The sequence below is a fragment of the Epinephelus lanceolatus genome, chromosome 5, assembly GCF_041903045.1.
Source record: "Epinephelus lanceolatus isolate andai-2023 chromosome 5, ASM4190304v1, whole genome shotgun sequence".
In the NCBI taxonomy this organism is placed as follows: Eukaryota; Metazoa; Chordata; class Actinopteri; order Perciformes; family Serranidae; genus Epinephelus; species Epinephelus lanceolatus.
The window spans coordinates 6,182,279-6,197,795 of NC_135738.1; the positions used below are offsets into that span (position 1 = coordinate 6,182,279).

A 15,517-nucleotide genomic window follows, 5' to 3' on the forward strand; every position below is an offset into this window, starting at 1 on the left:
GGTTTACAACAGATTGGAGCGTAAATATAAATTCGGTAAACATCACTTTTTACAGAACTGCGATTAATTCAACAAAATCTAAACCTTTCAGTTGGTTTCCTGTGCGGCAATCATCCGCAGTGTTTTGTACTGCGCACCTAGCGCTGTAACTACGGTATTTATTTACACTGGCAGCAGGGAGGGTAGTTGGTGGGTTTTTTTTGTTTTTTTAGGGACTGTTCTTTATTTATCAGAATAGGGGGCGGCTGGGCTGTGACTTAGTTGTTGGGTTTCCTTTTTTCAAAAAGATTATTATTATTACTATTACTATTATGAATTATTTCATCTCTGTACTGTTGATTTTCTTTACTTTGTTGTTGTTGTTCTTTGTAAAGTGTCATAAAGTATCCAGAAGAGCACTATATAAATCCAGTGTATTAGCTACTGTTAATATTATTATTAGTCGTAGTAGTAGTGGTATGACCGTACAGTCTATGGCAACTTATAATAATACATAACGATTCATGACTAAGATGCGCCATACACATCCAAATAATATACACGTTGTTTATGAAATATCTTTTTTTAACAACAAACTTATCACTTATTTATTTTAGGCACGTCCTCCAGAATGCAGCACCAAACTCCATTCAATATCATTGCAAGTGAATATTTAAAAGCAGAGGTTTGAACCATTTCTTTATTTATGTGGCCGACCAGTTTTTACTCAGTCTTTAAAAAGTGTTGATTTAACATATAAACCATTAAAAAATAGGGACTGTTCTTTACTAATCAGAGGAGAGGGTGGCTGGGTGTGACCTTCCACGAAGCTCCAAATATTTTTCTTGGCCCTCCCTGAGTGACTGGAGGAAAATCCAGGACCCTCCCTCCCCTCAAGATGAAATCCTGGAGTTGAGAAAAGTCTTGTTTTTTCATTGTTGTCATGCAAACGGTTTATTTTTGGCCAAATTTTAGATGAGATGTAGAATAAAGTGATTTTAATAATATATCACTGTTTGAAGCTCAGATTTGGTTGTGATTATTTTTTTCTGATGGAAGCATTCCCTCTACATGATGTGTTAGGGGACTGACGTATATTTGAAAATCCAACAGTATATTATGTTTCTACAGTTTCTGTTTGTGATAAATGGTGTCATTTTGTCAATTTTTAAAGAAACATTTATGTTTTCTTTTTTTTCTTTTTTTTTAAAAAGGTGTTTAAAATAGATAGAAAAAACATCAACATTAAAAGAGAATAATGTCTTTAACTTGCTAAATAAAATCCAGATTCATCAGCGATTGTTAAGTCTTCAGAGGCAGCTGACATGAAAATATATTGTGATAGTTTGCTCATGCTGTACCTGTTTTTTCATGTCCTTTCTGTTTATAGCAGTATCTGTAGCCTGTATAGAAGCACAGAAGACACCACAGAATTCATAGTGTTGAAATATTTTACTTTGACAAATCACGTCTGAATGTATTTGTTCTGAATTAACTTATTTGAAATGATTATATGAAATTTCCTGATTTGCCTTTTTTTAGTAAATGTCCACAGTTCAGAAGGAAAAAAAAATCAAGTTTCAGAATTAAAAAAAAAAGATTTTATTTTTACTTGAATTTCTGGATCTGAATTTGAGCCACCTGAATCATTATTATTATCATTAAGAAGTAGTCGTAGTAGTAGTAGTAGTAAGAAACTTGAATTGTTGGATCTAAATTTGTGAACACTGAATAAAGAAATAAATTAATTCAGTGGTGTTTAAAGATATAAGGTAAGATAGTTGTTTCTCTTATTTGCTTCCATATATCTGTACTCTGTGAAGCACTTTGTAACTCTTGCTTGCCAACACTGAGGTGAAGACAGCTGCTGTGTACTCAGTGAGGGTCGCTGGAGGCGCAGGTGAAGTCTTCATTACAGTGTCAATAGGCGGGCTCCTCCTCTGCTGCAGGGACATCATATGATCCGGGACCAGCAGGCAAACTTCCTTTATTTTAAAGAAGAGGACACCAGCTGCTGCAGTGCTCCACAACAAGCTTTATACAGGTGTGATTTGACTTTATTCTGCACATGTATCACCTCTTTAAAGCAAAGCTTCTGTGTGGTCTTTAGCCTATATATTTACCGTGAGTAATATTTAATGTGCCGGACACATCCACTCAGCTGTTCACTGCCCAACGACTCTGAAGCTGCTGCATTTCTGTAACGTTATATTTCTTACATTTAATGACTAAATTTGAACATTGGTTTGAGCCTGTGTGACAAACTGTAATACTTTATACCTATAGTGGTCAGCATGTAGTTTATAGCTGCATTTTGTGTGTACATGAATTCAAAGCCTCAAGAAACATATTCTATTACACTTTCATATCTAGTCTCAACAACAGCCGCCCAAACTGATAAACCCTCTGTGTAAAACTGGAAATAGATTACGTAATGTTTGCAGCTAAAACAACAACTGATCATGTAAATGGTGTAACCAAAATATAAATTATTTACATGCTAAATACAGTATTTTTTTAAAGATTGGGTCAAAATCGGTGGGCCATGTGTATGCCGAATTAAAGATAAGGCCAATAAATGGTACGAATTTATGTTTTAACTCATGTATATGCAAGGATAAACAAGAAATAAGTAAAAATGCTAAATTTTGAACGGAGTTTGGTGCCGCGTAATACAGAAAGTGATTAAAATAAATAAGTTGGTCGCTAAAAAAGATAATTCTCAGATTATGTGTATATGGATTGGATGTTAATTACACATTGTAGTTATGAATAGTTGCATATTTTTAACATTGCAAATGGTTTGCCAACTTTTTTTTTTTTTTTTTTTTTGCTGATGTTGCTGCGGGCGGTCAGGTGACGGACACCGGAAGTACTAAACATGGCCGCCCACAGAGTGTAGCTACACTGTCAGTGGTAAACAATCGGTTTTAAGTCACTAGTAACGCCGTTTCGGTAATTTTTTTACGACTGTCTGACAGATAAACATGATGAACTAACGGAACCTTACGTGTAGTTTTATCGCGAGACGTTATCATTAGCTTAAGCTAGTTAGTTTAGCTGTTAAATTCTCGACGTTTCGGCTTCTTCGCTGATTCTTATCTCCAGTTGGACCCTGGGCGAAACATCAGTTGGAGATTGTTGGGACATCTGGTGTTGGAGAGAATGTGACATTATAAACTGTGTTAGTTTGTGGCTCACTTTACGGTGTGTTGATGGAGATTTGGGGCTCTAACTGATGTTATGTCCAACAGCCAGGATGAGTTCAGCCTGAAGCACATGAGCAGCTCTATGGGCAGCAGGAGGCACAAGGTGGTGGATGATGGAGAGCAGAGTCTCATCGGGCCTCCATCTTCTTCCACTGCTGGGGATCTCCGGGACCAACAAGATGCCTCCACGCCGGGCTTCGTCTACGTGTTGGCGTTCTTCTCGGCCCTGGGAGGGTTCCTGTTCGGGTATGACACCGGGGTGGTGTCCGGGGCCATGCTGCTCCTGAAGAAGGAGATGAACCTGAGCGCTCTGTGGCAGGAGCTGCTGGTGTCCAGCACCGTGGGAGCTGCGGCTCTGTCTGCCTTCAGTGGAGGGTCTCTGAACGGGTGGCTGGGGAGAAAGATCTGCATCCTGCTGGCCAGTTTCATCTTCAGTGTTGGGGGCATCATCCTGAGTGTGGCCCCGGACAAGGTGGTTCTGCTTGTGGGCAGGATCACAGTCGGTGTGGGCATAGGTGAGTTTCTGTTTGGGAATGTTTGTCATTTTGATTTATTAATCTTGACCTAGTTTCACACTAATACAGTACCACACCTTTACAATCCACATTTATGAGCAGTGTTGGGCAAATGTAATACGCTTTATTTATATGGCACCTTTCATACAAGAACTGCAGCACAAACTGACTAACCCCTAACCCTGACAGGATGAAATGATGAAGTGATGACATTTTAGGTCTAAAAGGTCAGCTTGACTGTGACATCATCATGTTTTAACGTCATATCTCAGGAACAGAAGGGGAGACATTTGGTCAGATACTGAATTGGTGACTCTAATCTTGACACTGTGCTGATTGTATAGATCTTCTGTGTGTGAATCATCCATGTTTTCACTGACATGGATGGAGACTGTCAGAGACACTGGACTGGTGTGCAAAGCCATGGAAACTGTAACTGTAACTAGAGTGGTTTTCTGACATATACAACCGCGAGGCAGTAATTCTAGTTTACTCACCACAGCCCACCTGACCTGCTATTCCAGTCCCACTACTACCTGAATTGAGCGTAGAAATGTCGTTCATGTTGCAGAATACAATTTATTGTTCCAAGATTGTCTTCACCAGAAAATGCATTAATGAAATCTGTGTCAGTTTTGTTTCTGTGGACATCAAAATGAAATCTGTTTGTCTCTGTCAGGTATTGCCTCCATGACAGTTCCTGTGTACATCGCTGAAGTGTCCCCGCCTCACCGGAGAGGTCAGCTGGTCACGATCAACAACCTCTTCATCACTGGTGGCCAGTTCATAGCCAGTGTGATCGATGGAGCTTTCAGCTACCTGAGACACAATGGCTGGAGGTATGGATTGGTTCTCATGCTACACTACACTCTGCCAATAACTTTCCATGACAGGCATTTAGGTGTGTTTACTCTGTCTCCTCCTGTTTGAAGACTGTGGTTAACACATCTGCACTGTCAGTGTTAGCTTCTCTCAGATGGATTGCTATCGGCAAATTGTGACAAGAAACTGCAATACAGAAAGATTCATGTGAGGTGATCTAGTTTTGTGCGCTCTGATGTTCGCTTGCTTATAAAACCATGTGGCTTCAGTGAGTCATTGGAAGTTCTGACAGCTCCAGGTGATGCAAACAAAGGACTGTAAATGACTTGGACTTAAAATAGACAACACAGATGCTAAAAAAAGCCAGATGCAGTGATTATAGCTCAAAATATTGACTCAGATTTCAATCCAGTGGATCAGATCTAGATATCCTCACTTGTGTGTATTTACTGCCCCAATTCATGATTTAGGTTCATTCAGTGATGACGCAGCTTGAAATTTCCACCTTGTAAATCCCTCCTTGATACCTCAGAGTCTGAGGACCCAAACCTGAGTGTCAGCGGAGGCAGATGTCTCTTGAAGCTCTTCTTCACTCCTCGTTCTCTCCATACTTTAGGTACATGCTGGGTTTGTCTGTCGTCCCAGCAGTGCTGCAGTTCGTTGGCTTCTTCTTCCTGCCTGAGAGCCCCCGCTGGCTTCTCCAAAAGGGCCGCAGCCAAGAGGCCCGGCAAGTTCTCACCCGGATCAGAGGAGGCCGGAGCGTCGACGAGGAGTTCGACACCATCAGAACCACTATCGAGGACGAGGAGAAAGAGGCGGGTGCAGGTGAAATATTTCTGTGAAAACAGAAAGAAATAAAAAGCAGTGACAGAATCATTCTTCTGTAGTCGTGACAGAACCACCTTTTGTATAAACTGAAATGTAAAAAGAAATTGAGGTCCATGAGTTGAAATTTTAATGTTTATTAAAGATTTCTGCTCGTTCTTTAGGTGGACTTGTTATCCTGCGGATCCTCAGCCACGGTCCGACTCGCAGGGCTCTCATCGTCGGCTGCGGCCTCCAGATGTTTCAGCAGCTGTCGGGGATAAACACTGTCATGTAAGTCATTTATTTATCTGGTCTTACCCCCCCATATCTTCCTGATAACATCGCCCACCCCTGTAAACAGTCTCTGTCTCCTCACTGCCCTGACCAGAAGAACTGCTGCAGAAATTTGGTTGTGGGTTGAAATGTAAATTGATTTGGCCTATCAGTGAATGTCTCTGTTCATATCAGGTACTACAGTGCGACCATAGTGCAGATGGCGGGGGTGCGGGATGATAAACAGGCAATCTGGTTGGCTGCTGCGACTTCTGCCACCAACTTTGTGTTCACCTTGGTCGGGTTCTGGCTGGTGGAGAGAGTGGGCCGCAGGAAGCTGACCCTGGGCAGCCTCTTAGGTTTGTAATGTGGAAAGTGTTCTTAAACAGAACAGTTCCTGCCTGCAGTCATTTCATATTTTACTGAGACATGTTTCTGTAACAGCTTCATGTCACATGACTGTGGTCTGTGCAGGATTCATGCATTTCTAATTATTATATTCTCTGATCCAGGTACTGGTCTCAGTCTGGCTCTGTTGGCAGTCGGGTTCCTGCTGTCTGCTCAACATTCTCCACCCATCACCCTCCACCCAGCTGACCCTCAAAACTCAACCTGCAGATTATACGGGTAAGAGACACGAGAGTTAGGTTAATCATCACCACCAATCAGTCACTTTGAATTTGAGACGTTTGTTTTTAGGGTTTTTCTTATTCATTGAGACAGTCGTGAGTAGAGTTCTGGAAGTCTGTACTCAAATCAAAGTACAGATTATAACAAAAATGACTAAAGTAAAAGTGAGATTTTCCATTTAAGAAACCTGCTCAAGTTACAGTTAAAAAGTACCTGGTAAATAAATTACTCAAAGCACAAGTTACTTTATATTTTAGTATTTTTTATGATGTGCGGGGCAGTGTGAATTAAAAAACAGCTTTTTATTACAACTTATTTTTATGCCTCCACACTGGTGATTGCCGTGAAGGCAGTAAGTTTTCGGGTCATCCATTTGTTCATCCCATCCTTGTGAACACAGTATCTTAAAAATACCTTGAGGGAATTTATTTAAATTTGGCACAAACGTCCACTTGGACTGAAGAATAAACTTGTGTTAAGAATGACTTGTGTGTCACAAAACTTGTTTTTGTCCATAACTCAAGAATTCATATACTAATTCGGACCAAACTTGACACAAATGTCTAACAGGATAAAATAATGAAGGTCAAAGGTCAGCTTGACTGTGACATCATCATGTTTTAATGTCATATCTCAGGAACAGAAGATTGTGCCCAGTTCATTCTCATGAACGCAATATCTCAGGAACACCTAGAAGGGACTCTTCAAATTTGGCACAAATGTCCACTTGAACTAAACGTAAATCTGATTAAAATTTGGTGGTCAAAGGTTATGGTCATTTGGACCTCGTCTGTTTCATTCTTGTAAAGGTGACGTCTCAATAATGCCTTGGGGGAATTTCCCTTAATTTGGCACAAACGTCCACTTGGACTCAGTGATAAGTTGATTAGATTTCTATGGTTAAAGGTCAAGGTCACTATGACCATGTCTGTTAAATTTTCAAAAGTATAATATCTAAAGAGAATGTCTGAAGGAAATTTCCTCAAATTTGGCATAAATGTCGACTTGGACTCAACAATAAACTGATTTGATTTTGGTGGTCAAAGATCAAGGTCAAAGTGACCTTACATTCATTTTATTCTCGTGAATGTGAATACCTGAAGAATATTCTGAAGAATACCTGAGGGGGGGTTTCTTCATATTGGGGACATACATCCACTTGAACTCAACAATAGTGTGATTAGAATTTGGTGATCAAAGGTCAAGGTCACTGTGACCTTGCGTTCATGTCATTCTTATGAACATGATATTTCAAGAACACATGAGGGAATTTCCATAAATTTGGCACAAACATCCACTTAGACTAATCGATGAACTGATTAGAATCTGGAGAGGTCAAGGTCACTGTGACCTACACTCAAGAGTTCATGCATGCTAATTATAACATTTCACAAAAAATCAAGTAGGATAAAATAATGAAGTGATGACATTTTTATATCCAGAAGGTCAAAGGTCAGCTTGACTGTGACATCATCATTTTTTAACGTCATATCTCAGGAACAGAAGGGGAGACATTTGGTCAGATACTGAATTGGTGACTCTAATCTTGAAACTGTGCTGATTGTATAGATCTTCTGTGTGTGAATCATCCGTGTTTTCACTGACATGGATGGAGACTGTCAGAGACGCTGGACTGGTGGGCGGAGTCATATAACCATAGGATGGCAATTCTAGTTTTAAAATAAAGTAGAGCAGGTAGGCTGATCAAAGCATCCCACAGAGGGAATGTGGCCGAGTGCTGAAGATTATCACAGCTGTGCTGATATTCAGTCCAACAGCACGACCTCTGGTGTGATACTGCTTTTATATGACAACTGTAGAAGCGCCATTTAATAGTTCACAGTAATAAGCGACAACAGGGTGTGATTTATTTGGTCAAGATTTATTCGGCTCTACCAACACAAACAATTCTGCAATTAGACTTGGACTGATGCCAAGCAACACGAACCTTCCTCCACACTAACATGCTGCTTTGTGTAGGTTAACATCTATGTGTTACCGCAGGCCAGATACTGTGTGTTCTGTGCATTTATGTGTGAGTGAGTGAAATCAGAGTCTGTTGTCAGGGGCTTCTTATCTTGAAACTGTGCTGATTGTATAGATCCTCTATATATGTTCTCCCTGCATCAGTGAACAGTGTTGTCCTCTGGAGATAAAGCTTCACTGGATTTGTTGTTATCAAAGGTTTGAGATATCTCTGCTGACAGAGTGGTTTGTGTTTGTGTGTGTGTGTGGGTGTGTTAGTCAGTATTGTGTCAGTATGTCAGAGGTCTTACAGCTCCTCTCTGTCCTCCAGGTCCTGTGAATCCTGCATGTTGGATCCAAACTGTGGATTTTGTTATCGTGAAAACGGCACCAGAGTGTCCGACTCCTCCTGTGTTCCTGCCAATCAAGAGTCCACAGATCACGCCACCTGGGGAAGGTCAGACTCTGGTTCATGTGTGTGACAGAAAGTAAATGAGAGGTTGAGGAATAGTTGAGATAAAAACATGAGTGTCACAGTACAAACTCCCAACGTTCATGTGGCTGACAGTAGAACATTATCACGATGTGTTTGAAATGTGTCTTTAACATGTACCTACAGTAAAAGCACCTGTGAACTGCACTGCAGGTCGATTTCTTTGCACACGAAATAGTATCAGAAGCAGCAGTTATTAAAGAAATACAGAATTAAAATACAGCTCAGAGTTGCCTGCAAACCAGATTTATTTGCTCAGTTATAAAGATCAAGTGGAGTTAAGTCTATTGGCAAATGTTGGTTTCACTTTCTTGCAATGATTGTGTCATCCAGGTGTTCCAACCAGACAGAGGGAGGTGACAGTGCGATCTGGGCCTACAACTACTGTCCAACGTCCTACTCCTGGGTCGTCCTGATGGGTCTCATCCTTTACCTTGCATTCTTTGCTCCAGGTCTGACACCACTTCCTCTTTGTTTTTCAAGAATCCTCCCATATCCAATAGTCTTCCGGTGAATTTATCATGTGAGCTGTCTTTGGTTGTTGTGAACTAGTTTCCATATCTCAAAAAAGATGATGGTGGCTCAGAAGAAGTGATTTTCATACAATATATTTCAGGGCCCACATAAATGTCACAAACCTTTAACTGATGTGACACAAAAAGGTATCAGTGGAAATAATCGATCCCTGCCTTTAAACCTTTTTGTATCCAGATCAACAAAAAAAAGCCAGTTTGTGTGGTTTTATTTGATCTACTCCAGCAGCAGCTACAGACCCAGACAGTCTGAGGTGTCCTGAAGTCAAGCGTGGCGTATTTGACAAGAGTTTCAATGTGTTCACTTTTGTGCAGTTATTCAATACATTCTTGATAAATTGAACATTTTCAAAATCTATTTATGTTAAAATCATTTTAATGGGGAGGAGGAGTGGCATTATATGCAATTGAATTCATTCACATTGTGGGGATTGTATGAAGTACAAAATAAAAAAGGGTATCAAATGAGGTCCTCTTTTGGTATCTGCTGTTCGTCGTGCTGTTTGTACAGGTATTGTAAGTGGTTCCCATCTGGTGGGTCAGAGTCCAAAAGTGGGTCGCAGGTTGATTCTGAGTTGAGGTCAGTATGTCGAGTTTGTAAAATAACACACTTTATTTAATTATTTATTTTTCTGTCATTTAAATCTTTATTGATTTTTCTATGAACACATGACTTGGAAAACAAAAATACTTCAACAAACAAAATACTTCACAGATGCACCCATATGTTCTTCAGTGTCATGAGCCCTTAATAAATATAAAGAAGTTATTTTCCTGTTGTATTATGCACTCGAGCCAGTAAATAATATTTCATATTTAAAGGAGGCAGTTTCTGTCATAAGTCTCATCCATCCAGTGAATTCAGCGTTTTTGTATTTTTCCAGTACCTTAAAACAACTCTTGCTGCAGTAATGAAACATTTACTAACTAGAGCACTCAGAGAGCGCAGACCTCCGCCAAGCAACTCGGATTTCCTGCCATTTTATTATTTTATCCACTTCACTTCAACCGATCACCACCAAAACTTTATCATCTGTTCCTTGTCCCATTATCAACCTTTCCTGAAAATTTAATCCAAATCCGTTCAGAACTTTTTGAGTTATTTTGCAGACAAACAGACCAACACCGGCGGAAACATAACCTCCTTGGCAGAGGTAATAAACCAAACTGAGCCCTTGTGACACCTGGTGGCAAAAATGTTTTGTCCCCGAGATGACAAAAAAAAACAACAAAAAACACACATTTTAAGTACAGTGAATTTCTGGCACATAACTTTTATTTTGAAGTGCAGTGTCCTGCTGTAGAGTGAGGATTGACGCACAGCGTCTTGACAACATGGCCAAACATAAGTATGACGTTGAATGTATTTAACTGTGGACCTTGAAGCTCGTGGCTGCACCAGTTGGGAACCACTATTCTGAATGATACCTAGCCCTGTGGCTGATACAGGAAACAGACGGCAGACAGAACTGAAAAAGACAACTGAAAAAAAGCGACATATGGAGTGTGTCTTATCAGTAAATCAGTGACGTAGGTGTGAGTGAGTGAACACAGTGAAGGTGTGAGGTGACAGGTAGATAATGTGTTGTCTCTGTGTGTCAGGTATGGGCACCATGCCTTGGACGGTGAACTCAGAGATCTACCCACTGTGGGCCCGCAGCACCGGCAACGCCTGTTCATCCGGGGTCAACTGGATCTTCAACGTCCTGGTGTCTCTGACCTTCCTGCACGTCGCTCAGTTTCTCACCTATTACGGTAAGATGGTGATTAATACATAATGAACTGCTTCTACATGTGAGGTGAGACGTTTTATCAGTGATCATCACAGGATGCTTTATGCTGTCGTTTCTTTCATTTCAAACTTTTATAAATCATCATGTCTCTCACAGCTCTGCTCAGGAATCATGATCAGATTAATCTGGTTATCAGTGTTGTTCAATACTGTTTGATTTGTTTATTTTTTTATAGACATTGAAACACATGTCAGTGAAAGCTTCCCCTCATCTTCAGAGGGCATCTCTTGCTTTAACCCGATCCAAACATTTTGTTTTCCCTCACAACATAACCGGGCGTGGTCACTGTAAACACCAGCGTGTTTGTAGCAACAGGACAGAAACGAAGGAGATGAGATGAACCACAACTGACTTTTGTTTTCAAGTCCTGAATGGATTTTAATGGAGCGATGTGAAAGTAAAACCATGGACTGACTGAACATACAGGATAGGAAAAAAACGTTTTTTTTAAAAGCACAGACACAAGCTCAGACTGCAGTCAGACACTGACTCTCCTGATTTATTAATAAACAATATATATACATTTAAAAAAAGTCATGATCTTGAGCAATTGTTGGGGAAACTTCGACAGAGCTCACAAAACACGCTCTGGAGAATTCTGCCATGTCCATTTCATTTTCATCCAGTGCGAGTTACCACTGTGACACAATATGAACTGACAGTCAGAGCTCAGACCCTGACAGAGAAACTGTGAATGTCTCTTCAGGAGCGTTCTTCATGTACACCGGCCTGGTGGTGTTGGCTCTGCTCTTCGTCCTCGGCTGCCTCCCAGAGACCCAGGGCCTGCAGCTGGAGGACGTCGATAACCTGTTCACCGGTCCGCTGTGCTCCTGTGGAGCCTCCTCGTCCAACAACAGCAGCCACGTCCACTACATCCGGGTAAAAGGCAGCAACTACCTCCCCTCTGACAACGATGCCTCAGACGTAGACTAGACTGGGAAGAGTTTCTCTTTTGGTCTGGTGGTGTGGGGAGGAAAGTTAATCATGTCGCCCTCTGGTGGCTGCGATCAAACATGACCAAAAAAAAAGTTTGAGCTCTATAGTGATTGGCTTAAACTGCCACTTTCCCCTCACTCATCATCTGCCTTTTCTGTCTTTGTCTCACCTGGGAGTTGGTCTGCTTTTTATTTTTCGCATGCCTTTTGTTTCCCATCATTCCCTCTGTCGTCATAAACGGGAACACTGGACTTTTCCAGGATTACAGTGAGCAGGGATCATTGGAAGCTGCTGGGATAACAAATATCCCAGGAAAGTCCTAAAAAATTGACTCATCTGAAAGAAAAGCAGATGATGGTACTCAGATGGAAAGTCCTTGTTTAACAAATTATTTAAAGGACATTAAAGATGAACTTTGGGGAATGACTTTAATCTTCCCAGCTGACAGAATTTTAGAAACACGTCTTTTTTTTTTTTCAGTGAGTTCAGAAACCAGGTGACCTCTTGGCTGCTGACTCATCAATTTCTCCTTCTTTCTGTAGCGTCAACAGTTTTATTTTATTTTCATTTAGAGTAAAAACTTTTTGCATGATTCCAGTCCATGTCTTGTGGACACTGTCTGACTTCAAAACTGATAAACCAGCAAGAATGTGTTTGTATTCTGGCCTTAATGATCTGCAGTTTTAAGATCCTCCGTGCAGAGAAGAGACAAACAAACATCAGTGATTTCTGCCTTATTTGGACATTTTCATATCTGTACGTTCTTAAAAAACATATTCCTGTTAAAATCACTAACATGGGTTCGATCTTTAATCTGTGCTGGTGTAAATCAAAATGATTGATTGTTGGTTGCTGCAGTTGTTTGCACAGTGGGAGAGACTGCACTTTAACAAACAAAACAGTGTCTGTTTTTTATTTTAAAAGATTTTTATATGTCAGATTTCTCGAACGAGATTTTCAAATGTTTAATTTTCTAGCAAGGTTTGGAAATGAGCCCAGCACAGTATGGAGCGACGGGGTCAGACAGTGCCATAGCCTATATAACTGTAAGTACAGTGTCCAGGTGCTGAGTGCACTCATGACTTTTCTGCTCTGCTACGACAGTTCGCCTTTTTTTAATGTTCAGTTCAATGTCCTTGTTTTCGCAGCTCAAATAACGATGACCCTGAACAACTTCATACAGAGCAGCTTTGTTCACAGTGTCCTGTTTGCACACTTTGATATTTGCCTATTAACGTTTTAAAATGTGAAAGATTTCTTATGAAACATTCTCGGGTGCAGTTGTGTTTTTAGCTACAAGTTTCTGTGCAGCAGGCGAGTGTTCCTTTGAAAATTCTATTTTAGAGCAGTCTGCATTTTGTTTCTAGAACTCTACAAATATCTGTTTATCTACATATTTATGGTACGTACACTTTGTCCAATATGTCTAACTGCATATTTGGTGGTTACAGATCTGTACTCCTTTTACATGATGTCATGTGTGTTGTGAAAACTCTATAAGCAATATGATATCAGTGATATCACATGTTCTCTATTCACCTAAATCTCACTGATTACAAGAGGTGGGAATCACCAGAGGGTCCACGGTACGATATTATCACGAAACAATGTTTTTATGATTTTAAATATTGCGATATGCTGAATATTGTGATAAGATATATTGTGTTTATTACCTTTTTTTCAGCTGTAAACTTTGTCCCCAAAGGAAAACTTTTGTTTTACTGTTTTATCTAATAAGATAAAGTTTTCAGTCTGTTCATCACTTCAGACATTTTAAGTGGACCAAAAAGCAACTGATTTTATCATTCTAGTAGGCGAACTAATGCTGGGTACACATTACACAATATCAGCCAGATTACAGCCTGATGATTGGTCGTGGACCATCGTGTAGTCTGTCATGTCATGTGTCATAACTCCACAATCACGTAATGTGACACAGTGACTGTCAGAAATGCCCCAAATGCAAACTGAATAGGTTTAAAAACTCCTTTGTGCCTATCTCGGTTACTATACCAAATAGTAAATAGCCTGTTAGGGCTGAGCATTAGTGCCATGGTGCCCTCTTAAAGGGATAGTGCACCCAAAAATGAAAATTCGGCCATTATCTACTCACCCTCATGCTCAGGTGAAGTTTTAGAGTCCTCACATCCCTTGTGGAGATCCCAGGGGAGAGGAGGTAGCAACACAACTCCACCTAATGGAGGCTAACGGCGCCCCAGATTCAAACGTCCAAAAACACATAATTGAAACCACAAAATACCTCCATACTGCTCGTCCGTAGTGATCCAAGTGTCCTGAAGCCCCGACATAAAAAGTTGTTTGGAAAAACGTCATTGCCTCACAGAGAGGCAGTCAGAGCTACAGGCTACAGTGAGGCTAAAAACAGAGTTCAAATGACGTTTTTCCAAACAACTTTTTATGTCGGGGCTTCAGGACACTTGGATCACTACGGACGAGCAGTATGGAGATATTTCGTGGTTTCAATTATGTGTTTTTGGACGTTTGAATCTGGGGCACCGTCAGCCTGCATTAGGTGGAGTTGTGTTGTTATCTCCTCTCCCCTTGGATCTCTGCAAGGGATGTGAGGACTGAGGAGACGTTCACCTGAGCCTCCCTCAGCGTATGGGTGAGTAGATAATGGCTGAATTTTCATTTTTGGATGCACTATCCCTTTAAGGGAATGCTGAATGATGATGTATTGTTGTATGTATTGTGTATTTATGTGTGATGTGTTTTTATTGTTTGTTGATTTTTTTATGGAAGCAGGCAATGTGCACAGCACTTGAGTCAAAGACAAATTTCCCTTCGGGGACAATAAAGTATATCGTATTATATCGTAGAACAGACAAACGTTGTGTAGAGTGAACCTGGCATTAAGTTTTATTTGTATTCGTAATATTGTAATTTATATAATAAAGAAAATATCAATACTTGGCACAATGTGACAATATGATAATGCCACACAAAAATATTGAGAAAGAAAAGTGGAGGTCCAAAAATATGAGCCAGGATTTAAATAAAAAAAGGAACACTAGGAAAACTGCTGACATGAGGTACGAAGACAAACTGGCAGTGAGCACACAGACTAAAAACACAGGGAGGCAGATAATCAGGCACAGGTGAGACACATCAGGGCGGGACAAACAAATCACAGAGCAGGAGACACCTGAGGGCAGGAAGTGAAATCTGAAACAAAAAAACAGGAAATAAATCTAAAGAATCTAAAGACTGACAACATGACCGAGGGAGCTTCACAAGACGATGTGAGAAATTAAAAGGGGAAAAGTTTTGTATCATAAAATCAAAATACTGACAGTGTTTTGTAGAGCAAAGCTAATTAACCCTCAGGTGACGATGAGAGAACTGAGACAGAGGATCAACAGTTCATCAGCCATAGATCTATTTAACCTGACGACACGTGTTCAGTTTGGTCTCACTGTGTTTTTTACAGTTTGTATATAAAATGTGAAACATGAATGTCTGTACAAATACATTCCATGTGTCTCTGATCATGTTCTGTTCATTAATATGATCTTTTGGAAATAAACACACTGAAGCACTC

At 40.3% G+C, this 15,517-nt stretch overlaps 1 protein-coding gene across 2 annotated transcripts; it reads left to right on the forward strand.

The window, feature by feature from the left end:
• The first annotated feature begins 1,904 nt into the window (after positions 1–1,904).
• LOC117262869 (proton myo-inositol cotransporter-like) lies at positions 1,905–15,517 on the forward strand. 2 transcript variants are annotated; one of them, XM_078167638.1, is made up of 13 exons: positions 1,905–2,023; positions 3,234–3,703; positions 4,383–4,542; positions 5,142–5,350; positions 5,515–5,623; positions 5,801–5,964; positions 6,118–6,232; positions 8,532–8,657; positions 9,027–9,145; positions 10,829–10,981; positions 11,726–11,898; positions 12,933–13,001; positions 13,104–15,517. In XM_078167638.1, the coding sequence occupies exons 1-13, from the start codon at positions 1,938–1,940 to the stop codon at positions 13,110–13,112; spliced, it is 1,962 nt and encodes a 653-aa protein (XP_078023764.1). In that variant the 5' UTR covers positions 1,905–1,937; the 3' UTR covers positions 13,113–15,517. The 2 variants fall into 2 exon arrangements, with proteins under 2 accessions (XP_078023764.1, XP_033491935.2); XM_033636044.2 differs by having other exon boundaries at positions 12,933–15,517.

Bases quoted from the DNA above. Each gene is read 5' to 3' on its own strand.
- LOC117262869 (XM_033636044.2), top strand. From the start codon at position 1,938: ATGATCCGGGACCAGCAGGCAAACTTCCTTTATTTTAAAGAAGAGGAC. The intron at 4,543-5,141 runs GTATGGATTGGT...TCCATACTTTAG, and splicing joins CTGAGACACAATGGCTGGAG to GTACATGCTGGGTTTGTCTG. The intron at 8,658-9,026 runs GTCAGACTCTGG...TGTGTCATCCAG, and splicing joins GATCACGCCACCTGGGGAAG to GTGTTCCAACCAGACAGAGG.